Source organism: Amphiura filiformis, chromosome 1 (genome assembly GCF_039555335.1).
Source record: "Amphiura filiformis chromosome 1, Afil_fr2py, whole genome shotgun sequence".
Lineage (NCBI taxonomy): Eukaryota > Metazoa > Echinodermata > Ophiuroidea > Amphilepidida > Amphiuridae > Amphiura > Amphiura filiformis.
Genome location: NC_092628.1, coordinates 98,955,608 through 98,982,391, shown reverse-complemented (window position 1 = coordinate 98,982,391; position 26,784 = coordinate 98,955,608). Strand labels below are relative to the sequence as shown.

Genomic DNA, 26,784 nt, shown 5'->3' with positions numbered 1-26,784 from the left:
CTTGATAATCCAGGGACCTAAAGCAATGTTTAAATCACCGCAACAAGAAAACTAGAAGAATCCATATTATCAAGTAATGAAAAAAGATCAGTAAAAAAATCAGGGTCATCCTTATTGGGAGCATAAACATTTACTAAAATTAAATGTAAACCATTTAACAAAACATCAAGAATTAAGTATCTACCATCAGGATCTTTAATAACCGCATTTGTAGTCACAGAAACAGAAGACTTGATTAAAATCCCAACACCTCTACTGTTAGAAGCAAAGCTGCACAGCCATGAGTGACCGCCCCATTGGGTAGACCACCAGTTTTCATCATTCACGGAAGAGTGGGTCTCCTGTAGAAAAATAATATCATCATTACGTTTATGAAAATAACTGAAAATTTTCTTACGTTTAAAATTATCTTGAAGCCCTCTGCAATTAAAAGTACTAAACTTTAAAGCCATATCTGGGGAATATAAAAAAAAGAAACAAGTTACAAAAGATCATTAAAGATTTAAATATCATGGCAAGATCAAGATAATAAAAACAAGACATGAAATATGAGCACAACATGAAACATGAAAACAAAACACTAAAACAGACCACCACACACACAAACAAAAACAAACACAAATACAAAATTGTCACAGAAAACCACATCATGGGGTGGAACCTCAAGTTTTATCACAGTTCCAACCGACAGGTATCACTGATCAAAAGGAGTGGCATGTGGCTACTCCACATTAAAAATGCAAAGTTTGAGGCATAAAGTTCAGAGTCAATTAAAAGTCTATTGATATAATGCCTCCATAATTCCCTCGGAAAGGAATAGGATCGATTCTTTTGAGAACAAACAGCAAACATGCAGAAGATAGAAACATTGCAGCACATGAAGAGATAATAAAAAGCTCAATTGGCTTGAATACATTAATGTTTGTGCCACCTAAATTCCCGCAAAAGGGAACAAACATGAGAAACAGTACTTAATAACGTCATATAAGTGTCCTTTTTCACAAAATGGTTCAAGTCCAAAGAAAATGGCCTAAAATTTTTTTTAAGAGTTGGACTTGAATTTTAAACTTTTAAACTTCAATTTCATACATATTTTTTCCAAAGAAAACTGGCAAGAAGACACAAAATGTCCGCTTAAAACTGAAGCTGGATAATGAAAGTGTTTTGCCAAAATGAAGATATTTGGATGAAAGCAAATATGCAACCAAATGTCACTGAAGAAAGTTCAAGTTCTTGAATTTGAAAGTTAGACTAAAGTGCTGGTTGCTGAGACCTCAATGGGGTATTCTGACGACTGAAAGGATTCACATCTGGTGTGATCTTGAAGACTTTGACAGCGCCTGCTTTTCCCAATATTTCAGGATGGCCGGGTAGGAAAAGAAGGGTCTTTTGCCCTCCTCACGAAGCTTCTTGAAGGTAGGTAACATTTCCTTTCTCTTATTCTGGAGACGCTTGCTTATGTCCTCAGCCACAAAGAGTTTGCAGTTCTTATACTTTGTTGCTTTGAAAGCTGGAATTGCTGCCTTGCTAACCATTTCTTTCTGAGAAAATTGGTTGAAATATACATGAATGGGTCTGGGCTTGATCTGACCTGGTCTAGGAGGTCCAGTCGGCGTCTGATTTACGCGCTCGCTGAATATCAACTGATCCTTCTGGAATATTGGGGTCGATGAATTCTGTGATCAAATTGTTCACAAAGTCAATGCAGTTGCTTGGATTTGCTTCAGAACCTTCTGGGATATTAAACAGCACAATGTTATTACGACGAGCACGGTTTTCTAAATCATCTATTTTGTCCCAACACTTATCTATCTCTGATTGCAACTCCTTCACTTTGGAATCACATGCTTCATTGTGAAAATCCAGGGCTTCACTAACTTCCAGCTTGATCTTCAAATACAAAGATTTAAAACGATCCTCCAACCTTTGCTCGTATGCTGTAAACCATTGTGGTTGTTGTTCATGCACAGCGCCGCCGCCATTGCCTGCTTGTGACTTGGAATTAGCATGGCTGCTTAAGCTTAACTCCTGCGTTGTCGACGCAAAGTCCAGTTTTTTAGCCTGCTTTTTCTTGTTGTTCCCTTGAGCTCCTCCAGGTGTTCCTGGTCTCTTCTGCTTCCCTGAACCTTGGTTATTATTCATCTTGGAAAAGTAGCTCTCAAATCCGAGGGGGAATGGGTAAAATGAACAGAAATAGTGGAGCAACCGAGCCGCGTGACTCGCCTACTCAGTGACCATGCTGCAAGTGGTCGCTTATTGTTTACATGGTTTACCTAATTTTTTCCTAACAGGCGTTTATTAGAGACGAATTTACGTATGTTATAAAAGGGTCCTGAGACGTTCTAGTAGCTTTCCTGATGCAGAAAATGTATGCAAGTTTACACAGGACGTCTAATCCCCCATATATATTTCACTGTATTGATGACGTCTATCCGTCACTTCAACATTAACGGTGCCCTTTAGCATATTGAAAATACCCTGGGTGGGTGTTTATTGGGGCATGGGTGCTTATTGGACGAAATACGGTAATATGAATAGACCGAAATTAAACCTAAATCTGAATTTATACTTGATCATTTGTGCAGAAAAGCGAATTGCATACATGCCCAGTATACAAATACTGTCGATATTGCACACTATGTGCAAAAGCAATAAATTCAGCTTAAGTGAAAGTTGCACTTCACAATCATGTGAATTGAAATTAGGATGGATGGAAACAGGTTTGGAGCCTTAGCACATGTCAAAAACACTAAGAAGACTACCCCTATATTCAAACACATGTTAAATTTTCATTGACTACCAATCGACTGGTTATCATAAAATATTTCAGATATTGTCGTTAAGGCTTCAAAAAGAGCTTTTTTTTTAAGGAGTGTTCCCTTATATCAAAATTTTAACCTTTCTAATTTATGGAAGACGACAAGTTGATGGGACGTCATCGCAGAAACAACAGACACATACGTTGGAAACTTTATAGGTAGCAGCATTTCTGCAGGTGGTGGTGGTAAAGAGATACTCTTATCTAAGACACTACCGGACTACACACTTACCGTGTGTGGGATTGGTAACATTTCTGGTTTGGGGATGACAGGTGGGTGGTATGTCATCATAGGAACAGTAGACATATGTCTGGGAGGCTCTACAGGTGGTAGCATATCAGCAGGTGGTGGTGGTAAAGAGATACTCTTATCTAAGACACTGCAAGACTACACACTTACCGTGCGTGGGATTGGTAACATTTCTGGTTTGGGGATGACAGGTGGGTGGTATGTCATCATAGGAACAGTAGACATATGTCTGGGAGGCTCTACAGGTGGTAGCATATCAGCAGGTGGTGGTGGTAAGGAGATACTCTTATCTAAGACACTACCAGACTACACTTACCGTGCGTGGGATTGGTAACATTTCTGGTTTGGGGATGACAGGTGGGTGGTATGTCATCATAGGAACAGTAGACATATGTCTGGGAGGCTCTACAGGTGGTAGCATATCAGCAGGTGGTGGAGGTAAGGAGATACTCTTATCTAAGACACTACGAGACTACACACTTACTGTCGTGGGGATGGGTAACATTTCTGGTTTGGGGATGACAGGTGGGTGGTATGTCATCATAGGAACAGTAGACATATGTCTGGGAGGCTCTACAGGTGGTAGCATATCAGCAGGTGGTGGTGGTAAGGAGATACTCTTATCTAAGACACTACCAGACTACACTTACCGTGCATGGGATTGGTAACATTTCTGGTTTGGGGATGACAGGTGGGTGGTATGTCATCATAGGAACAGTAGACATGTGTCTTGGTGGTTCTACAGGTGGTAGCATATCAGCAGGTGGTGGTGGTAAGGAGATACTCTTATCTAAGACACTACCTGACTATACACTTACCGTGCGTGGGATTGGTAACATTTCTGGCTTGGGGATGACAGGTGGGTGGTATGTCATCATAGGAACAGTAGACATATGTCTTGGAGGTTCTACAGGTGGTAGCATATCAGCAGGTGGTGGTGGTAAGGAAATACTCTTATCTGGTGACCTGCTACCGGAAGATGTCTTCACTGTCCGTGATCTTGCACTTTTCCTACCATCAAGCTAAGGGTACAAATATTTGAATGATAAGAACGATAATAGTCCCAAACAGAAATGTTTGGTAGACTCATAACCGATGCGATCTTACCTTTCCGATGTTGATTAAGATACTTCTTGCATCGATCCCGAGATGCGGAAAAAACCAATAGTCATTTTGTCCCACATAAATGAATAAATAACAAAAAACCCGATCCCCGGTGGACTCACCCAAAAGGTGACGCCACACCATATGATCGCCCCTTATCCGACTTGGGATCCCCTACTCGACCAAACTTGTAGGGGTGGCGAGGGTCCGGGATAATCAACATCGGAAAGGTAAGATCGCACCGTTATGAGTCTACCAAACATTTCTGTTTGGGACTAGACTCAGTACACCGGTCGATCTTACCGCTTCCGATGTTGATTAAGATACTTCTTGCATCAACATCTGAAAGATCGATCTAGCAAGTAACCGACGGATGGAGGTACAAGATTGGTCAGCATCTGATCAGGGATCGGGAGCGGGTAACGATGGTTTTCGCGAGGTCAGAAAATATTTTCCCCCAACGGACGGGAAAACAAAAAAGACCACGCGATCACAGACATAAACCTCCTAACTTAATAAGTTTGGTGGTTAAGAATAGCGACACTGGTTCTTACCATGCTGAGTATTCTGTATAGTCTGAAAACCTGGAACCCGTACACCACCGTATTATGATCGCCCGAACAATGGCCCGGTAAACCTCCCGCCCCGTCTCTGATTACGAACGTAAACGCAAGTATCGTAGAGAAGGGCGAAGGTGGCTTCCGGGACACCGCCTGCTAGATCTCCTCAAGGGACAACCGAACGGTATACCCAAGATGATGAGATAGCTCGTGTCGAGTGGGTCCTGACTTCGTGAAACCTTCGCGATCCCCCGGACTCCACCAACACCTGGACCAGCCATTGCGACAGCGGCTGGACCGAAAGGCTCTGTAAGGGTGATGAATGCGGTCGTGAGTCCTCGCAAGGCTTGTGTTCGAAGAAATAGTGCTGCAGCGCCTTATCGGACCCCCCAGCCTATCTTTGGCTTCAGCCGAACCTTGCCCAACCCTGGGGATTGGAGAGGGACGAATGTCGGTATGCACCGCGCCTGTTCAGAGCCACGACAACAGAGCGCCGAACAGTGTCGCTCCAGTGTTTGTGAACACGGAAGCTAACCTCGAGACCGTGTGCGACTCAGCACCGCCGTCCCGAAGCCAACGCCAAACCGAAAGCCATCTTGAGAGTTACGTATTTAAGCCGCCGCTTTTGACGGAAGGTCAAAAGGGTGACCCTTAAAGTAATCTAAGACTGTGTTGGGATCCCTTAGGAGGATCACTTTCCTTTTGGTGGACACTGCTGAACATACCGTCGAGGCGTAGACTAATAAGGTAACCATCGGCTATGATAGTCGAATTGCCTCGAAACCTCGGTGAATGGAGAGGACAGCTGACTTATAGCTGGCCCCAGTGGCCCGCTGAAGTCTTGCTTGGAACTTTTCTGTCAGAAACTCCGAACTAGCAGCACAGAGGTTCTAGCGGGAGAGCTATTTGTCTCATTGCACCAAGCGTAGTATGGAGCCAGACTCTGGCTATACGTGACGGAGGGTAGACTTCCGCCTAGCCCGGCGATGAGAAAAACAGCTTCTGATGAAAAGTATCCCTCCGCTGCGTGTTCCCTGGTAAGGGCCATGCAGCTAACTGCAGGTGCTCTAGTGATAGACTGGTACCTCCGCCCGGGCATCCGGAGTAGATCTGGTACTCGGGAGTGCCAGCGAAGGTCAAGAGAATGACAATGCAGTCTTCCCACCCGATCTTGGCCACCACCCTCATGAGTAGTGAGATCGGAGGGACTGCATAAGCTGTCATCATCGGTGAATGCTTGGGGGTCCGCGACCCTTGAGCAGTACACCGGCAGTGGATGATTGCGATGAGATGCAAACAGATCTTTCGAGGGGTGGTACATCCCCTTGAAGATCGTCTGAGCGACCTGCGGAGCAAGGGACCATTCTGCTGGTCCCGACACCCATCCTCGTGACAGATTGTGCGCGAGGATGCTGGTGACGCCCGCGATGTGTATCGCTCTCATCGTAATCTGCCTGAACTTGCACCACCCTATCAGGTGTCGTGCATGCAGGCTCAATCGTGGGCCCGGAGTCCCCTTGTCTGTTGGGGTAGGCTACCACGGTTGTGTTATCCGTCAGGACAACGGTATGTGATTCCACGATCACCTCCTCGTAAGCGAGGGAGGTTGATGTGAAACTCTGTCTCTATGGCCCCCATAGGCCCGAGACGGAGTCTCCGTGGATGTGGACCCCCCAGCCCCGTTTTGACGCTATGGTCGCCACAACGTGACATACCGGGGTGCAGGAAACCTGACACCCTGGGTCAAATTGGGCTGATGGGTCCACCACCAGAGTTCTCTCGCGATCTCCGACAACGGAACCGCGAGGGATATTGGTGATTTACTGGGCCTGCAAGCAGGCTAGAAGGTGTAGTGGGGTAAGCCTACCGTAGAAACGGCAGTACAGTACGAGGTCTACGATACTGGCCATTAGGCCGACCACCTTCATCCATGCCACAGCGGGTTTTGCCCGAGACTCGCCAAGAGTCAGGCACACCGCACCATGTTCGCCACCCGCCGGGTGAGAGCACCGCGAACCCTCCGTGAGGGTGATCTGAGCCCCTACAAATAGTGGTGTTCAAGCGTCGGGACCACGCTGGACTTTTTTGAGCTGATCAAAAAATCCATGGTCCCGCACCCTACGGACTATCAACCCCATGAGACCCGTAGTCTTCAGTGGAGTGCGTCCGTATATGAGCCAAACGTCCAGGTAGCAACTGATGTTGACACCCCTGTGCTTCAGGTACGCTGCCACCGCTCTGACCAAGAGTGTAAACACCCTGGGAGAGATGGACAGGCGGATGGCGGTATCAAACTGGTAATTTTGATCCTGTACCTAGAAGCGCAGATGCCTCCGATCTTGAGAGGCGATTGGCATATGCAGATAGGCGTCCGAGAGATCTAGCGATGTTGTTCCCATACCCCTGATGGGGCAGGCTAGCACCGAGGCGAGAGTCCCCATTCTGAACCTCTTGGGCCTGAAGAACTTGTTCAACAGCCTGCGGTTCCGGATGGGGCTCCCGTCGCCGGTCTTCCTTGGAGCCAATGGCTCCAAGATCACCCGTAGAACGGGGGTAGACCGGGACAATCGCCCGCTTCGTGAGAAGCTGTGTGATCCCTGTCAGTAGTGCCCGACGCTGGGGGCCGCCTGACGGCACTACTGTGGACCTCTGAAATGCGCAGACTTTAATGTGGGGAGACTGGGTTGCCAGTCTGTAACCCCACTCACCACTGACCATACCCAGGCGCCAAAGAGATGGTTTCCCACCTCTGGGCGAAAGCCATAAGCGGTCGCCCACTGGGAGGTTCCCCTGTGGAAAACCGCTGAGCCCCCCAGGAATGTCTGCCTAGCTTCCCTTGGAAGAGCGCTTGCTCTCCTTCGGGCTTGCCAGCTGTTCCTGTGCTACCTTGCGCCTCCCAGAAATGGGTGCTGCAGAGGTAGTGGGCTCGGTACTGTTGGTGGTGCACGGCCTGCTGAAGTCGGGCGCCCTACCCATGGTAAGGGCAGTTTCCGACTTCTTCAGAGTGCTCCTGCTGGTAGCTTCTTTGCACGGTCCTCCACCGTGGCGCAGAAGCATCCAAAGAGAAAAAGGACCCTGCCTTTCCATCGCGTGAGCGATTGGAGTGGCAGGCCCCACCCCGGCGCTGAGTGGACACCCTATGGGCTAGGCCCATGGAGCTCTCGTGGAGGCTAGCTGTTAGCACCGCTAATAGGCTCACCTCATGGAAGAGCTCAGATGTTGTCTGAGCGTGATACGCTTGACGACATCTGGGTCCCTCTCGATCCCCTCAGGTAGGTCCCGTGGTCCTCCCGCGTTACACGCAGAGGAAGCGTGCAGGCCCCCGGCGTCATAGCTCTACTGAGCTCGACAGCCCTACGAGATCTACCCGTGAGGTTTGCCGGGAATGAGAGTGCAGGCGGCCCCTGTGAGGAAGCAGCAGCTGAGCATCCTACTGAAAGGATCCCTGGTCCTCCTCCATGGACTCCCCTTAGGGGGTGTCCGGAGGAAGATCAGTGCTGTTGCTCCCTCGTGGGGCAGCGGGGAAGGAGATTGTAGTGATGTCACTACCGGACTCAGCTTCCGACTCCTTTCCCTCGCCCACAGTATCCGTATCATGCTCCGATGATGACGGTAACTGAGGACGGGCATCTGAAAGCGGGTAAGAAGGCATAACCACTGTGTGGCTCGCCGACTACCTGCCAGCAGAAGAGGGAGTACTCCCGCAAGACCCTGAGGTATCCGCCATGGCACCACTGGGTCCGCATGCTCTTGAAGCCGTCGTACTAGCGCTAGCAGCACGGGGCCTACCCTGATCAAGATCTGGGTTAGCCCCATGCCGGCTGGCCTGGTCAACAGCTGATGTTGGTACTGCGTGGCCATCGCTAGGCGACACTTGCCACGGTGCTAGGCCGTGGAAGAAACACCCTGCGGCGGGTACCACGGGCATACCCAGCCGGCAGCTGACCCTGAAAGGATCCGCCACCAGGGTAACCCCATGGTACTGCAGTACCAGCACCGCCCCCCCCCCCCTTGTTGCCACAGAGACTGTGGCGACTAAGGCGGGTGCTGCGGCACCGGTGCGGTATCAGCGTGGGTACCCGTGAGGGTTCCCAACTGTGGACCGCTGTACCCTCGCCACACCGCGCTCCCTGTTTGGGGATCAAGCTGTGTGCTGGCGTGGTACCGGCGCTGGTACTAGCATGGGTACCGTGAGGGTTCCCTGCTGTGTACCGCTGTATGCGTGGTTCCAACGTAGGTGCCCGTGAGGGCTCCCGGCTGTGTACCACTGTACCCATGCCTCACTGCGTCCCCGCAAGGATCAAGCCGCAGTGTATGGGTACCCCGCTATACCGGCTGTCCCTTGGCTAGAGGGAGCTTGCCTAGTACCACGGGTAGCTGAGCGTGCATACCCCCGATCACTCACCTCGCCACCTGAATAGGCAGCGTCAATCAATGGAGCTATGCTCTGTTGATTTGACAGTGATCGATCAAGAGAGGGTAATTGACCCATTGACGATAATGGATCACCCACGCTCCGCTGGCTCTCGAGGACATAAGTGGGTTGTTGATCAGCTAGGCTGTTCAAGCTACTTACTCTACCCTCTAGAGCCGCCCAAGGTCGCTGTGTGTGGCGGACCACTCACGGCAGCTATGGGCGGGTGCATAGCGGCTACCACTGAAGTCAAGCCGTAGCTCGCCTTTGTAGCTGCCACCGAATGCACCTGGGTCGCTGTCCCGTGAGAGACTGCGAGCCCAACCCCTGAATAATCGCCAGCCAGTCCCTGTGGACAGCCAGCAGCTATTCTAGGGCCCAGGGTATCACTCGGCGGTCCCGCCATGGAACGCTGCCGTGTGACAACCCCAGTTGGTTCTGCTAAGACTACACCCACAGCGTTAGCCGCGTATCGTCTCTGCTGAACCCATGCATGCTAGGGTTCAACCCAGGCAAGCCGGGTACCTTTGCATTCTGCCCGTCGCTGGCTACTACTGTGGCTGTTTGAGCCCGTAGATATGCCTGCAACAGACGGGTGTCCTCCTGCTAAAAACCCGTGAGGATTTTCGATAGAGGACTGGTATCCTCCTGCTACAAAACCCGCTAGGGTTTTCGCTGGTGGTTACCGCTCTGCTGCCTGATACTTTGCTCCGAAGTATAGTCAGTGCTTTCGCTGGCTGCTGAGCCTTTGGACGCGCTTAGCAGTCCCGAAGGAACCGCCTGCTTGTCCGGGACCGGAGCCCCTTAAGCAGACCTGCCATGACCCATAGGGGCTGTCACAGCAGAATCTACCGTGTCGACTGGTATCCTCCTGCTGCAAAACCCGCTAGGGTTTTCGCTGGTGGTTACCGCTCTGCTGCCTGCTACTTTGCTCCGACGTATAGTCAGTGCTTTCGCTGGCTGCTGAGCCTTTGGACGCGCTAGCAGTCCCCGACGGAACCGCCTGCTTGTCCGGGGACCGGCGCCCCCTTAAGCAGACCTGCCATGACCCATAGGGGCTGTCACAGCAGAATCCACCGTGTCGACCTTACCAGTGCCCTTGGTAGATTTCTTCTTCGTCTTATGGCGATGACGGAGCCTATCCCAATCGTCAAGCTGGAACTCGGAGAGTCCTAAGCAAAAGAAAGACATCTAGAAGATTGTGAGCACTCCCTGTGGGTGAAACAGAGCGGGTGTGGGTCCCACTCCGTCACCAGGGAAGGGCAAGCCCGACAGGGCCGAGGCGAAGCGAGGAGAAAAGGGAGGGGGGCACTCCCCCCCCGCCCAACACGCGACTCAAGCCCAGTAAGCAAACCTGAGCACGGAGGCTGGTCGCTAACGTTAGTGGTAAAATAAGGACTGGCTAACTTTATTACTAAAATGTCAGACGGGTCCCTACCAATCCCCACCGTATGAATATCTGATTAACTCGTCTTATCGGACGGTAATGAAGACATAACGATAGAGTAATCACCCTAACATAGCAACAATAACCTACCGTACATGAAATACAATGTGTATGTACAAACATCTATTGTAACTTACAGGCTGCAATGGTTGTTTTACGTGGGAAACAAAATGAATGGCGCCAACGAGCGCCATTTTGAATTGCTCGTGTGTCCCGTGATACAAACGGAGGCACGATATGTAGCTAAGTTTTGGATCGTTTTTGTCACTTTTTCGCTAGAAAATGCCGTCAAAACTATCCTCAGTCGAACAATACCGGTTTGGTTTTACCTAAGGTGTGAAACTACAACCGTATATCTCGCCTTGGTCGAGAAATTGATACACAGTGCTATGAACAATCGATAGGCACGTCTGTGTCAGTCGGAGACCAAGGAGGATAAGTGACGATCATATGGTGTGACGTCACCTTTTGGGTGAGTCCACCGGGGGATCGGGTTTTTTTGTTATTTATTCATTTATGTGGGACAAAATGACTATTGGTTTTTCCGCATCTCGGGATCGATGCAAGAAGTATCTTAATCAACATCGAAACGGTAAGATCGACCGTGTACTGAGTCTCTGATTTTGGATCTGGGAATATTTTCAGTTCAACTTTGAAAAATTACTTCACAAGTAAATAACTTCTTAAGTATTTGCATTGTAAAAGACATTTTCCACATTACTTTAACTCATTAATCATCAATATACTATTTCACTGATATTTGCCAGTTTGAACTCAAACACAATCATACTAGCTATTAACAAACAAGATTTAATTTGCTGACAAGAATCGTCCCTGTATACCCCTGTCAATTAAGCCTGGTTAGTTTAAGGTCGGATTGCACGAAACAGATGTAACTGTTTAACTGTGATGTAACTGTTTAACTGTGTCTAAAGTTTGTTTGGCTTATAATAGGCGAAAATTATAATAGTCCATGCTTATGTGAATTTATGCAAGTGTAAGTTTGACTTTATTGACGGACACAGTAACAAAAACCAAATAATTTTCACCTTTTATAAGCCGAACAAATTTTAACATTTTTGTCATCCATAGCATCTGCCCCACAATTTAAATGCAGTAATGGAGAAAATGGATAATTGAATATGAATTTTTCCCAGCTGAGGATCTAATCTAATCTTCTGATCTAATCTTCACCAGAGTCAAAGACCTTACCCACTGGGCCACACTGCTCTTTGTAATTTATATTTTTTACACATGTATACGCATACCTGCATTTGCTGAAAGGCTGGAGATGTGGCACTAAGACGACCTGTATGGAAAACAAAAGGATGCAATTACTTTCAAAGCCCAAGACATAATTATTCAGGTTGTAGATAGCACAAACTATACTTTTTTAATTCTTGTGATCAGATGAGTAATTTGATATATCAACAAGATCAGACCATTTTTATACCTGTATGACCTTTCATAACCTTAGTAGTCACCAGGAGTCAAATCCAAAATGGTTCCACTTCTTCAACTTTAGACTTTGTACCACATGTGTGGAGATCCTCATGTTTCTACTAGGAAGTGCACAATGCTTTAGCTTATAGGCAGCTATACTAATATAATGAACTTGAAAACTGAATTTTGGAATTGCCCAACAAATGACTCATTTTGCTTGATCCCATCACATATATCAATCTTATGAATTAAATACCTGCTAAAAAAAGTAAAAGATCAGACACTTACAATCATGATTTGCATTCTTTCTTTTCTGTTCCCATGGCCCACAGTGCTGTTCAAAATGCTTATTTTAGAGTCATTGACTTAGTGATGTAATTGGACTGTTGCGATAACAATACTGAATGAAATATCTGATTTACAATGTTAATGCTGTTTTTGAAGAAAGCTATAATTATGTCTGACCCTTACATTACTGCTTTATGAATGCCATCTATCCACACTTACTTTCAGGCCTCCTATTTGCTTGGCTTTGTGCTTTGTTGAATTCTATAGACATCATTGCTGCATCTTCCATTTTACCCCAGATATCATGGATTCTCTCAGACAGCTTATCTAAAGCTATTTTCTGAAAATTAATGACAGAAAAATATATTACCTACAAGTACACTGACATATTATAATTTCACTAATAACTATCTAACAACATTCCATCCAACATGTAAAATGTGTTCATACAAAATACCAAGTCTAATTTTTGGCAGTAATTGCATAACTAAATAACACCATCACATTACATTACAAATTAAACCAAACTATATTAAATAAACAGGAAATTAGCACACAAAAATAGTAGACTGACTTTAGATAAATGGATGTTCTTTTTTTTTTGGAACATTTGAAAAGAATTAATAGTTACTTCAGCAGCAATCTTCACTTCCTAACCCAAGAGGCGAAATCAAATTATAACTATAACATTTATCCTTCAACAAGGGACCACATTTTCTGCATTTTTACATTGGGAAGAAGACAATTTCATACAGGTCAATCATAATCAAATACCAGAAAGAGAATGTAAGTTTAATCTTAATGGCAACATATGAATATGTTCTTGTTTTTCCCAATGCAAAGGGTATAACAATTGGAAGTACAATATTCAAAATTCTGAACACAAGTTTTAGTTAAATCACACATATTATTGCGATGACAGTATATTGCCAAATAATATCCAACTAAACCTATTTTATTGTAACATAGTGTCAACAGACAGACATTACAAATTTTTCACGGTGAATAGTTGTGTTCCTACTTGGGCTTGGCGAATCACGTAAAGCTTTTTACATGTTGGTAAGGAAGGTTTACAAACAGTTATTCAGCATTCTGTAAAATGATATATACCAAAAGATGTCAAGCTCAGGTGATATCACTATTTTCCTAAATTGTGCAGTGTATCTATACCGACAACAAATTAGGACACAAAGTGGATGACTAAAAAAAAACTATGTGCACATTATATCTATGATATTTGTGGTAACGTAAGAAATTAGAAATGATATTTTAGATATTGGGCGTAAATCCAATGTTTTCACACACTTGGACTCGAGAAATAGTAATACATTATTGCACATATTCGCGAGGTGTTATTTTTCGCGGTTGGAGCTCTAATCGCGCAATTCGCGAAAATAAAACCCTCGCGAAAATTACCACTTATACAGTACATTAAGGTTTCCATAGTGCAGATATGACCCAAGTTTGATATAAAATTGGATTGAATGAGCACAAATTTATTGGTCAAGCTATGAGTTTGGACAAGACGTAGTTGAGTCCAATATTTTAAAACGCATATCGAGACCAATAAATATTGGGTGTAAAGCATCCAATAATCATTATTATGTATTGGATCCAATATTTCCACATACTTGAATTCATCAAAACATAATAATGGTAGCAATAGGATTTGAACTGTTCATATGAGACCAAATTTTAACTAAAAGCAATACATTTATTGTTGACACACAGATTGACTGATGGACTGACTGACATACACACTGCCTGCAATACAACTTGTGATGCCATAATTCTACCACAAACAAATGTATGGACTTTGAATAACAATATTTGGTCCTTAAATACTTGGTATATACCACACATAGACAGCGTTCGAAATAGGGCCGGTCAGCCGGCCATTGGCCTGTAACTTTTTGGCCTGGCTGGTAACTTTTCTGACTGGCATCTAGTTGCCGGCCTGGTTGGCCGGTAACTTTTTAAGGTCAAGTCCGGCTGGCCGGTAACTTTTTGAGGCATATTTCGAACAGTGCACATAGACCATGTATTGCTTTAGTAAAATGTTTTTACATTAGCAACATAATTATACACACACTTTGTACAAACCATAACACCATGCAATACTTAATATTAGTGATGCACCAATCCACCCTAGACCTGAATTGACCAATCACTGATCACTACCAAAAATAACACATCCTACACTACTCAATAACTTAATTTGGGCATCTGAACTGATGGTAATTAAAACAAGAAAAAGCACAAGCAGCCAACGAAACCATCTACCTCTGATCATCTTTTCCAGTAAAATATGTTTTCACTAATTGCTGTCATGAAATTGAAGCCTAAAAACTGATTTTGCATGAAAATAATTTTCTTTAGATTTGTAAATGAAGTGCATTTTCTCTTATTTCAGAACTAATCTGACTGAAGATTCAAAAGCTACCGATCTGATCAGTGCAACACTGTACTAAGTGTTTGGCCTATGATAGAGCAGACAAACCTTTGTTGTTACATGGCGCATGTGTCTAGGTTGCTGTAATCATAACAAGTGAAAGTAAGCAAGCAACAAGGATTAGTAAACACACACACAAATATGGGTTAGGCATGCAGCTACATAATGATTGGCAAGCAAGAATAAAAAGAACACAAGGTGCAGATATAATACTTCCTTCTATGTATCGTTTATACCATCATGTAAGTGCAATGTAAATATTGCAGAGAATGTAATGGTTGCATGATGGGCTATTTCTGTTGAAATCCATACACCCTTATGGAAGACACAACCTTAATTTCCCACACAGGGGGTGTAGATTTCAAATGAAGTCACCCATTCAGGTTACCCCATTTAAGATTCACACTCAATGTGTGGAAGATTAAGGTCATGTCTACCATAGGGGTATGAATTTCAACTGGAATAGCCAAATGGAAAGACATTATAAGTGTGTCAACAATTTCTCTACATACATGTGTATCTCTAAAGTATAGAGAGATAAGACCTAGGAGAGCACTAAATGTAACACTATGGTTAATTATATAATATTGAATGGCTTTGAGTGTGATACAAGAATATATTGCGAGATAGAAAAATATTGCCCAGTCGAAGACGAGTGCAATATTTTTCTATCGAGTGCAATATATCCTTGTATCACACGAAAATAAGCCATTCAATATTATTATTATTATTTATATCAGGCTTTTGCTATGCGGTAAAATGAAAATTTAAGTTTACCTAGCCACCGGGATTAACCAATGTGTATTGTAATGTAAGCTTACCTTTTGACCTTCTCGTTTTCTGCTCTTTACTCTCCAAAGACAATTTCGGAATAATTATATAATGTTTATTTGTAGATGTGGATTATATTTCCTAAGGTTATCATCATCCAGAATTGCCGCGAATTAAGTTTGTGAGTTATTTTACTTGCAGTATGAAATCTCCAGTGAGCCGTTACGGTTTCTGTAGTGCATTGTTGTGCTGTTGTATCATGACGCGTGTTGGTGTTGTCACCCTGGTAACGCGCGACGCGTACACGATACACGTACAATATTTTAAAAATATTGTATTGCATCCGGGTATTGTGCAAATATTGTACAATACACAGTTTTATTGTATCGCTAAAAAGCCTGATATAAATAATAATCTGCCATATTGGATAGCCACATGGGGATCAAAGTATAGCACTCCAGCAATTATTGGGATAAGCCCAACATTTAATGATAATTGGGATCTTCAACTTCAGTTTTACAAGGGCTTGTGCATATAGTGCATAGTGTTCATTGATGCCAGAGCATTATAGGTGTCAAAATAATGTGACATGGTGCCTTACTTGATAAAGAGTCTTCTACAGAAAAGTGCATTACAAAATCACCTACTATGGTGCATTAGTGTTTTTCATGAGTCATTGAAGGGCAATTCAAAAGTCACTTTTGTTCTCTAGTCAAGGAATAATTAATGCAAGTGTACTTGTATAAACACAAGCAAACCTGCCCCATAATAATGAAAAGCTCAGTAGATTTGTAGAAATTATCATTTGTGGCCTTCAAATGCTCAAAACTGTTATTATTGACCAGACAGTTGCAGCCATCTTGTTCGACTATATGTGGCATCACCAGACATGGATGATCCAACTTCTTTTCAAAATAGTTTAAATCTGAAGATCCTGTCAATTAAACTCCCAATGGCCAACGATTTGTTAGTATCACTTAACTATAGTGAAGCCACCACTGTAGTTATGCATTTACTAATAAATCCTGGGCTGTGCTGGAGTTTGATGGACAAGATCGTCACACCTAAACTTTTTTCCCTGACTTTGATTATACTAAACTGGTTCCACAGCATGAAACCTTTATTTGATAATGCTACTTCCATGACTCATGGATACAAAACACAAACACCTATACATTGTAATGTAACACCGGAAGAAAGAAGCAGACACACAAACTTACACCTTCCATCTGAAGTTGAATTGCAATGAATACCAAGAAATGGGAATAAATAGGAACATGAATAAACAGTTATATGATAAGGATATGAAAAATCTTATGAAGAATCAATTTCACTTCAAATTCAATTTGTTAAGTTTTTAAAGACAATAAAACTGAAAGCTGACTTTTCAAGCAATGTTTTTGTGCGGTGAAATAATAAAAACACAATTAAAGCAAGCATGACATATGTATGACTTGGTAGCTCATTTAAATGTTCAGATAATTCTATGTGAAAATCTTAATCAAAAATCTTTCTTTCCTTACTCTAATTTCATTTTATTACTGTCATCAGCTTATTTTTAAGATATGGTTGAAGAATGAAAATAAATTTATTGTTTTTAGCTTCTTTCATTCACATGTCATTTTATAAGGAATTACCATATTTGTGTTGGAAAACTTGACCTTATAACATGTAATAAGATAATATAATAATATGTAATAAGAAAATATGCAATAACATGTAATAATAACAAGTAATTATAACATGTTATAAGATAATATGCACACAGATAGGTTATTATAAACAGTCGTCATAGGCTAAATTAGTTATTTCCAATATTAGGTATTAAACTTGGAAGATACTGAAAAATACGTGTTTGAGTTTGAAATATATATCAAGGCAAAAAATAAATAAACATTTGGATGATGTAGTTTCACAAAGAAATTCCAAACTATAAGGAATCAAACAAATTAATAAAGTTTTAAAACAAAGTTTGATGTCTTTTGTAAATCAATTTTCTAAAACCTTCGTGATGAGATTTCTTGATGCTCTATTTTCTGGAATTTTTATTGTAAAAACACAACAGTATGATGAAATTATTGTTTGTGTAGCATCTTGTTGTCTCTATGCTTCAAACATAATGTAATGTTGTATGACTTGAACATGTTGAATGATAATATAAAGTAATAATGTTGAATGATAGAATATAGCAACTCTATGATCCCATGAATCACCACATCCTAGAGAAATCTAGCATGCACATATCTAATAAATGAATTGTAGGATGACTAACAAACTTCTGTGCTTCTGAATTGACTTGATCTGGTGGTTGAAAATCTAAAAGCTGTACAGAAACAAATAAGTATGCAGAATAACTTGATTTGTTACAATGGGATGCATCAATAAAATATCTAATGAATATGTTGTCTGACTTACTAGATGAATGTAGACAAGACAATGTATTCTCAAATAAAGCTCCAATGACTAGAATTAACAAATACTAATAAATGTGATATAAGTAATAAATGTGATTGACATATATGAATGTACAAATATATATATAGGAGCAATGATGATGATCACCAGGATAATCACATGTAAAATGTTTTCTGGATGCATATGTTCACATTAAGATGGTGTCTAATATTTAATGAGTTATGATTTTTGGAATGCAAATGTATGACATAATTTTCACCATTGAAAATGTGTGTTTGTGTGGGGGGGGGAGTTTGTAAACACACCCCAACACAAACAAACTGTTCCCATATTCTAAATATGTGCAATTGACTGCAAATAACCTAAAATGCTTTTGAGAGTGAGTCCCTGTTGGTGATATCCAGAAAGTACAGTAATGTCCCCGTTTATATATCCCTACACAACATCCCCATTCAGAGACGATTGTAAGTAGGGTGTGGGGGGTTGTGTATGTCTGTGAGGGTGTGTGGGGGTGTACTGTGTAAGGTAGACCCTCCCTCGGGTCCATGGAGAACGACTGGTAATGTAGATTACATAGCATAAAAAATCAACCCAATACATGGACCCTCCCAGTCTGTAAGCAATTTGACTTCCAGTTCCCACAAAATGCTGGGAGTTCACTTTTCCGGATTTGGAGTCACGCAATCTTTCTATATACCACGTCCATGTTTTCACTAGGCAAAAAATAAATAAACATTTGGATGATGTAGTTTCACAAAGAAATTCCAAACTATAAGGAATCAAACAAATTAATAAAGTTTTAAAACAAAGTTTGATGTCTTTTGTAAATCAATTTTCTAAAACCTTCGTGATGAGATTTCTTGATGCTCTATTTTCTGGAATTTTTATTGTAAAAACACAACAGTATGATGAAATTATTGTTTGTGTAGCATCTTGTTGTCTCTATGCTTCAAACATAATGTAATGTTGTATGACTTGAACATGTTGAATGATAATATAAAGTAATAATGTTGAATGATAGAATATAGCAACTCTATGATCCCATGAATCACCACATCCTAGAGAAATCTAGCATGCACATATCTAATAAATGAATTGTAGGATGACTAACAAACTTCTGTGCTTCTGAATTGACTTGATCTGGTGGTTGAAAATCTAAAAGCTGTACAGAAACAAATAAGTATGCAGAATAACTTGATTTGTTACAATGGGATGCATCAATAAAATATCTAATGAATATGTTGTCTGACTTACTAGATGAATGTAGACAAGACAATGTATTCTCAAATAAAGCTCCAATGACTAGAATTAACAAATACTAATAAATGTGATATAAGTAATAAATGTGATTGACATATATGAATGTACAAATATATATATAGGAGCAATGATGATGATCACCAGGATAATCACATGTAAAATGTTTTCTGGATGCATATGTTCACATTAAGATGGTGTCTAATATTTAATGAGTTATGATTTTTGGAATGCAAATGTATGACATAATTTTCACCATTGAAAATGTGTGTTTGTGTGGGGGGAGTTTGTAAACACACCCCAACACAAACAAACTGTTCCCATATTCTAAATATGTGCAATTGACTGCAAATAACCTAAAATGCTTTTGAGAGTGAGTCCCTGTTGGTGATATCCAGAAAGTACAGTAATGTCCCCGTTTATATATCCCTACACAACATCCCCATTCAGAGACGATTGTAAGTAGGGTGTGGGGGGTTGTGTATGTCTGTGAGGGTGTGTGGGGGTGTACTGTGTAAGGTAGACCCTCCCTCGGGTCCATGGAGAACGACTGGTAATGTAGATTACATAGCATTAAAAATCAACCCAATACATGGACCCTCCCAGTCTGTAAGCAATTTGACTTCCAGTTCCCACAAAATGCTGGGAGTTCACTTTTCCGGATTTGGAGTCACGCAATCTTTCTATATACCACGTCCATGTTTTCACTACATTAACGTTTGTGTAAGCGACTAAAACAAAGATATTGTATCCGACCAATCAACGCAGCTTGGCAGCGCGGGGATATTTGAAAAGACTTCCCTAGCTAAATAATGTGCAAACATTTGCAAACCGCACGCGATAATATACGCAATATGGACAATAGGCCCAAGTCCGAGTCGAGTGGTTGCCTCTTATTATTGCGAGTACCATGGGTCTATATCACACGCGTGCCACTTGAGCTCAATACCTCTCAGTTGTTGACAAGCAATGACAAGTGTCCCATCCGATCTTGCGTCACATCCCACGGCATAGCTTTATGCTACCATATTTGAATTGAAACTGGGGCGGGGCTTTAGTAATTGACATCAGAATCACCGGGCTTCGTTGAACGAATATTTGGAAGTGAAATCTCTAACACTTCGGAACAGTCTCGGCGTGGGGAGCGGTCACTGAATTTTAGCGTTCAATATAGGAGGTGTGATCAGTGTAGTGGCATCAATTTGAGCTAATTTGTGTAGAGAGGAATTGTTTTAGGGCTGTGTATTTAGAATGGGGGGGGGGGGGGCGAAGGACTATGGCATATTTTGGTAGGCTATTATGTAATTATGTATCGTTCCATTATCCAGGCCGGACTGAACCGAGACTGTGGGACAGTCTATGTGTAAGGTAGTGTACCTACAAATATATCTCTATCAATTATTAATCCACAATACAAAACTCAAATTAATTAATACAGTCATTAATAAAACTCATAAATACTACCTTATTAATTGACAATAGGGAAGGGAAGGATTGCATTTATTTATTGGCATATGAACTGCAAACATAACAAAGCAAAATATGCAGCATTAAGTAGTAAAAACTGCACAAGCACAAACCTCAATTTGTTAATTTTATTACCTGAGCATCACCCATATCACTGGCCTTTTTCACTAGCCGCCAAGGCAAATCAGATGGGGTTGCTGGAGCTGAAAATCAAATAGAATAACAAAATTAAGTGTCAAAATCTGTAAAGGAAATGTGCAACACTTTGAATTGGATAGTTCTGCACAACTTTCATACAAATTCTGAAAATGCTCAAGATGAATAGAGCAGTACACCATCTTCCAATGCTTATGCAACTAAATCATATCTTTGCATAAATAGACATAATTATAAGAACATATTTTAACCACCAAACACTAATTACCACCTTAATGTAATTCCTTCCATCTAACTTTAAACATTTCTAACCTCAATCAACATGAGTTTCACAACTTTTACAGCACATTTTCCAAATCATTACCATACATCTGGAGTTTTGTCTATAACCACATTTTGATGTGTCCCCTTTGTTAACGTTGAGTATCTTCTCAAAAAAATGATTTGTTTTTAAAGAATATGTTACAAAGAAACATTTTCAATGGATAATCAAGAGTTGGCCACTTTTTTTACTTGCTTTTATTATTTCTTGATTAAATCTATGCTCACCTCAGAGTATATGAGAGGTCAAAGATAAAATCAAGATATTGTCATGATGGAGTCCAGGGTCTTAGCTAGGATTTAACAAGTGCCTATTATTTTTACCAAACTGCCTGTCCATAATTTAACCCTGAAAAAAAAAACTCTGCCCCCTCTGGGAGTTCAGTCAGTTCAAATAGCTATTGCTACAGCCTTGATTTGTTTGTTTGATCTTGTTTTGGTTCACAGAACCTATTCAAGCATTATTTTTAAGATATTAATTTTGCCGGTCCCATAAGCAAACTACCCATCCAAAATGACAGGTGGACAGGTGGCTATTATCAAAGACAGAGATAAAAAGATTTTATCGCGTCTGACGTCATTTGTCAATCAAACTCGAGCACGGTTTTTATTTACAAGTGTCGTGATGATGACTTGCTGAACGCGGCGGTATAACCGGGTGCCTTATTGTTAATTTTGCACCTTCAAACATACAAACCATCTCAAAAGTTAGGTCTTTATAGTAGGAAACTTTCTTTCGCGAAGGTACCATGTCAACAATGCCTAGAAAAGCTGCTTTTTGCCTTGTAAAAGTACGTAATTTTTTCGCCATTTGCTGCTATTCCTTTTCACCAATCAGCACCAGATAGATCTGTCTTCCTTTTACACGCTATTAACCTGTGTTAACCAATCAAGGATCGTAATTGACAGTGACATCAGACGTGATAAATTATTTTTATCTCTGTTTTTAATTATAGCAAATACCCTGATAGAGTCCATGTTTTAATCCCTTGTGTATGTATGTCTTACCCTCTGAATGCTTTGGCCACTCATTGGTAAGTGCAAAACATTCGTGGAAGGGAGTTTACTTATATACTTTTACTAGTATGTACCTTTTTCAATAAATGATGACTGCACAGCTATACCTAGGTTGTGATACGACAATGGATTCTCTCTGGTGATCACCTGCCTTTGTTCACTCCACTCAAATCTACAATATCAAAGATTGAAATAAAACATAAGATTAATACTCTATGCAACAAAGCAATTTGATTACATTCCTAGATTATTAAATTCCACTTAAAGGTCATATGGTGCATTACGCTGAAGTTTAAAATGTTCAACTGGAAAAACAGTAGATAACCTTCAAATCAATGTGAAGTGTACAAATTCTTACTTGGATTTGATCATCAGGAACACAAATCTTGAAATAGCTGTGATGTGTTTATACACACAGATATAATTATTCAAAATCACTTACTTATGATGAGGATTCAACCAGTACTTTGTCACTGCATCTTGTTCATCATCATCTTCATCTTCATCATTGTGTTCACCATTTCTTTCTACAGTAGTATCTACAAAGTACATGTGAAGACAGGAAAGGTTATCAAAGGATTTCAAACATTTAATAATTACATGAACAAATAACTGTAGTCATGACAGGACAAGTTATCAAAGGACACACGTTATCAAACATTTACCAATGAACAAATAACTGTAGTCATATCCCCTAAGCCACTAGGGTACTCAAGTCTTTTTAGCAGCTACCTTTTTCTTTGTTTGGTTTGCAATTGCAAGCATAAAGTCTGGAAACTATACTCATCCATCACCATCAGGACTACTCAATGAGCATCATCACTGCAATCAGCTAGGTTGTATCAGGGACCTTTTTCTTTGACCTTTTCTGGTCGGTTCTAATTCCAACATTTGCACAAAAAAATTTGTTGGGTACAAATCGCTGTGATTTATCTTTAACTGTACTAGGACTTGAAAATTGTTAATTTGAAATTTCCAATATATGTCCACTTAAAAATGGAATCTCCCCTATAAATTTGTGTTAAAGGACTTTTATGAGGGATTTTAGGCAACATTCTGAACATTTTAAGACTATTAAAATGACCCTTCTGTATCAAGAACTGTTTTTTTTATGGAGTAGGTCACATATATATCAATGCATAAATTCTGTTCACTTTTTTTTAAACATAGCAAATGGTCAAACCTGGTGAGAATGTGATCTTTCGGGTATGTGTACTTCCTCCCTCTGAATTTGTAGCTTCGGTTAGGAAAATTCCACTCTTTTCATCTATCTGATCATCATCATCCTTCAACAAAAAACAAAACATTCATTTTCTAAATGTTCATTTTTACAAATGAAACAACCATAGTCATATTGATCATAACCAGTCATATTATAAAGAGAGGTTAGTATGAGTCTATTGGGTGATGTGTAGCATACTAGCATTCATTCACCATACTGAGAATAGTGTGCAATGATTTCCAAATGTTTGAGTGTTTTCCTTATGGAAGGATGCTATATTATTTTCAATTCAACACTAGCTAGTACTGAAGGTACAAACATGAGATTATAAACAACAAGCCTGATATGTAATAATATTTGAACCTTTCCACCTTTTGCTAGTTCATGGCAAGATGGTGACATCTACCGTAAACGTTCACCTAATGGCGATATGGGCTCCCTTGACATAACTGGATTTTTAGACACAAACTAAAAGTGCCCTCCCATAAAAATCCCACCATGAGCAAATAAAAATAAGGGCACAAAACCTTAATTCTTGTTGGGATTTTTAGCAGTGGCATAACTAGGGGGCGGGGCAACATGCCCCGGGCGCTACCACTAGGGGGCGCCAAATCGGCCTTACTTAAAAAGATATTCTCAGGTGGGAAGGTAGGGGCGCCAATTTTGTTTCTTGCCCCGGGCGCTACCAACCCTAGTTACGCCACTGACTTTTAGAGGGAGCTCTCTATTTATACATGAAATTTACCCCAAGGCAAAGGAGCCCAGGTGCGCCATAGGCGAATGTTTACACAATTATACCCAAATAACTTTAACCATTTGATCTTAAGACTGAAAATGGTGAGTACTTATATGAGACTGACACAAATTATTATTGTTAGGAATTAACAACCCATGCACACTTCTACTTCTTTTACAATGATACTCAACATAATCCTCCATAATAGTTCCAAGAGGTCAGTATGTAGATTTTTGTTCACAACACTCAAAAAATATTACTTTGATTACTGTGCACAGTCATGATTCCCATGCATACCTCATCCTCATCTGAGGCAGAAGCTGAATATTCATCCGAGTCCTCTTCTTCTTCACTATAGCTATCATCAGCAAAGTCTCCATTATCAAAATGAGACATATGAATGGCTGGACCTGCAGAGTAAAAATAGCAATGACAGGTATAGGTAAATTAGGTAATATTCATGACCAAGATTGAATGAATCTGTTGCGTCTGTGTAGAGTACTACAAAGCGTGTACGCAGTGTAAGGCCTGTGCATGCAATCATCTACTTCTACTTCTTCTACGTTGATATTCAGCATAATCCTCATAGGGATGTTTCCTTAGAGTGTGTATTAGTAGATGTAGGGGTGGGTGTATTGCATGTGTGTAAGTGGTGTGTATGTTGGGTGGTGTCAGGGAAATTCAGATAAGTTCCCAAGTAGTCTGCAAAACATTAAGTCAAACCAAACAGTCTTTCCTTTCAATGGGATATGAGCAGAAATATGGCTTGGTAGCAATGAAACAATTAAAAGAAGTATAATTCTCTATCAATGAAGAGATTCATTTAGTAGGATTGTTGTAGATAATCAAGAGCATATGAATATTTACTTACAAGTTTTGAGCTAGCTGTCACCATCTTGACTGATGGTTTGATCACAGATGATCCAGTTCACTGCTCCCCATACAGGAATCCTTGTTACCCCAAGTGATGTTTATTTTAGCAGTGGATGACCCACTGCTAAAATAAACATCACTCAGGGTAACAAGGATTCATGTCACAGAGAAGTAACTGAATAGACCGGATCTTATGATGATAATTCCCTACGATTGTATAGATTGAGGACATCCTATGTATATTTGTTTCTCAAATTAGGGGAAACCACATGAAACTACATGTATGATAATAGTTAATAGTTATCCCCCAATGCACAGTACCACCTCCATTTCAATAGTTACCCAATTCTGTACATGCGCAATTGGACTAAAATTTAATTATTCCCATCACTACAAAACCTTGGGGCTTTGGTTACATCATTTCTCTTTATGAAAACCATGTGTCAAGCTTATAAGATACACCATTTAAATACCTTGTGGGAAATGATCTATTTGTGCCAAATGACCTTTAACCTCTGCATCACCACCTCCATGATGATCACATGCTTCTACTGGATCTGGAGTTGATACAATTTGTTGTTGATCACTGGCATAGGCTGGTACAGGTGTTGTCAATTCAGAATTATCAAATGTTTCTCTGGAAGACTGGATAGGATGAAAATAATATTAAGTTTTAATTTCCTCCCACCACAAGGCCTAAGTATACACTTTATAAATGGTTGTTACAGGTCCTAAGACTTTTCACCAGCTAGCTCATAATTACCATTGCTATCCGTACGTAGCCATCCCAATGCATTATGTTAACCTTCTTCTTGTATGGAGGTCAATTACAAATGGTTGGTCAATCAGTCAATTATAATCATACTTGATCAAGTGGGCACAAACAATATGAATTGGTACCCAGAAACATTGCTGTACCTGTCCATATCTTGTATTGATGCTGCATGGTACAATTTGCTAAGACTCAACTTTTATCCTCTGTGTTGTTTTATGTTTCCCCTCATCAAGCTCACACATGTAAGACACCCTTTTGTATCATTTGCTGACCCTCAATGTGTTTTGAGTCCTCGACTCATAGATTCTCCATTACCCAGTTTGTTGGATCACTTACTGTACTAACTGAGCGTGAATTTCCATCCTGCCTATATCGACTCAGCAATGCTTCCATACGGTCCTCCAACCATACTACACGCTTACGTATTTGCATCACATCACCACCTTCTTTGGTAACATGCTCCAGTTCCAACTTGGCATACACTAGCTCTCTGCTCAATTTGTTTACAACCTGTGGAAATATACAGTGGTGTGTTAATTACAGTCCTCTAAAAGAACCAAACTTTGATGTCGGCCATTTTTGGTATCCAAGAAAATGTTTCTTTCATCAGCCAAGCTGTCTATTTACAACTGTCCTTTGTAAAATTGCTTTGAAATGGTCTGCCTTAATCATTCTTATTTTGATAGCTGATTAATAGGATTGTAATAAAACATAATAAATATTGATACTATTACTAATACCGTAAAAACTTGATAGTTAGAATATGTGCTTACTATCAAGCACTTTTGAAAACATGAAATTGTACCAAATTCTGGCCCTTTACCAACTGAGCTAATGGGGTTGACACACAAATTTGCAGGTTTACTTGTTTGTATGTAACTGTGTGTATCGATGATTTGCTCAAACCACTTTACACTATTGTGGATGAGGCTCTTCATGTTTGCATGTTTCAAAAGCACTCGATAATAAGCACATATGCCAACTATTGAGTTTTTATG

At 41.2% G+C, this 26,784-nt stretch overlaps 1 protein-coding gene across 1 annotated transcript in view; it reads right to left on the bottom strand.

Annotated features, from left to right (window-relative positions):
* LOC140159533 (uncharacterized) overlaps positions 1-26,784 on the bottom strand; it is a 54,216-nt gene that overhangs the window by 20,638 nt on the left and 6,794 nt on the right. Inside the window, exons 4-13 of the mRNA XM_072183025.1 lie at positions 26,123-26,296; positions 25,485-25,656; positions 24,436-24,548; positions 23,364-23,466; positions 22,623-22,719; positions 22,255-22,352; positions 20,822-20,889; positions 12,544-12,664; positions 11,862-11,902; positions 3,887-4,090 (exon numbers count right to left, since the gene is read on the bottom strand). Of these exons, the coding sequence (XP_072039126.1) occupies positions 3,887-4,090; positions 11,862-11,902; positions 12,544-12,664; positions 20,822-20,889; positions 22,255-22,352; positions 22,623-22,719; positions 23,364-23,466; positions 24,436-24,548; positions 25,485-25,656; positions 26,123-26,296 (1,191 nt within the window). The remainder of the gene's footprint in view (positions 1-3,886; positions 4,091-11,861; positions 11,903-12,543; positions 12,665-20,821; positions 20,890-22,254; positions 22,353-22,622; positions 22,720-23,363; positions 23,467-24,435; positions 24,549-25,484; positions 25,657-26,122; positions 26,297-26,784) is intronic.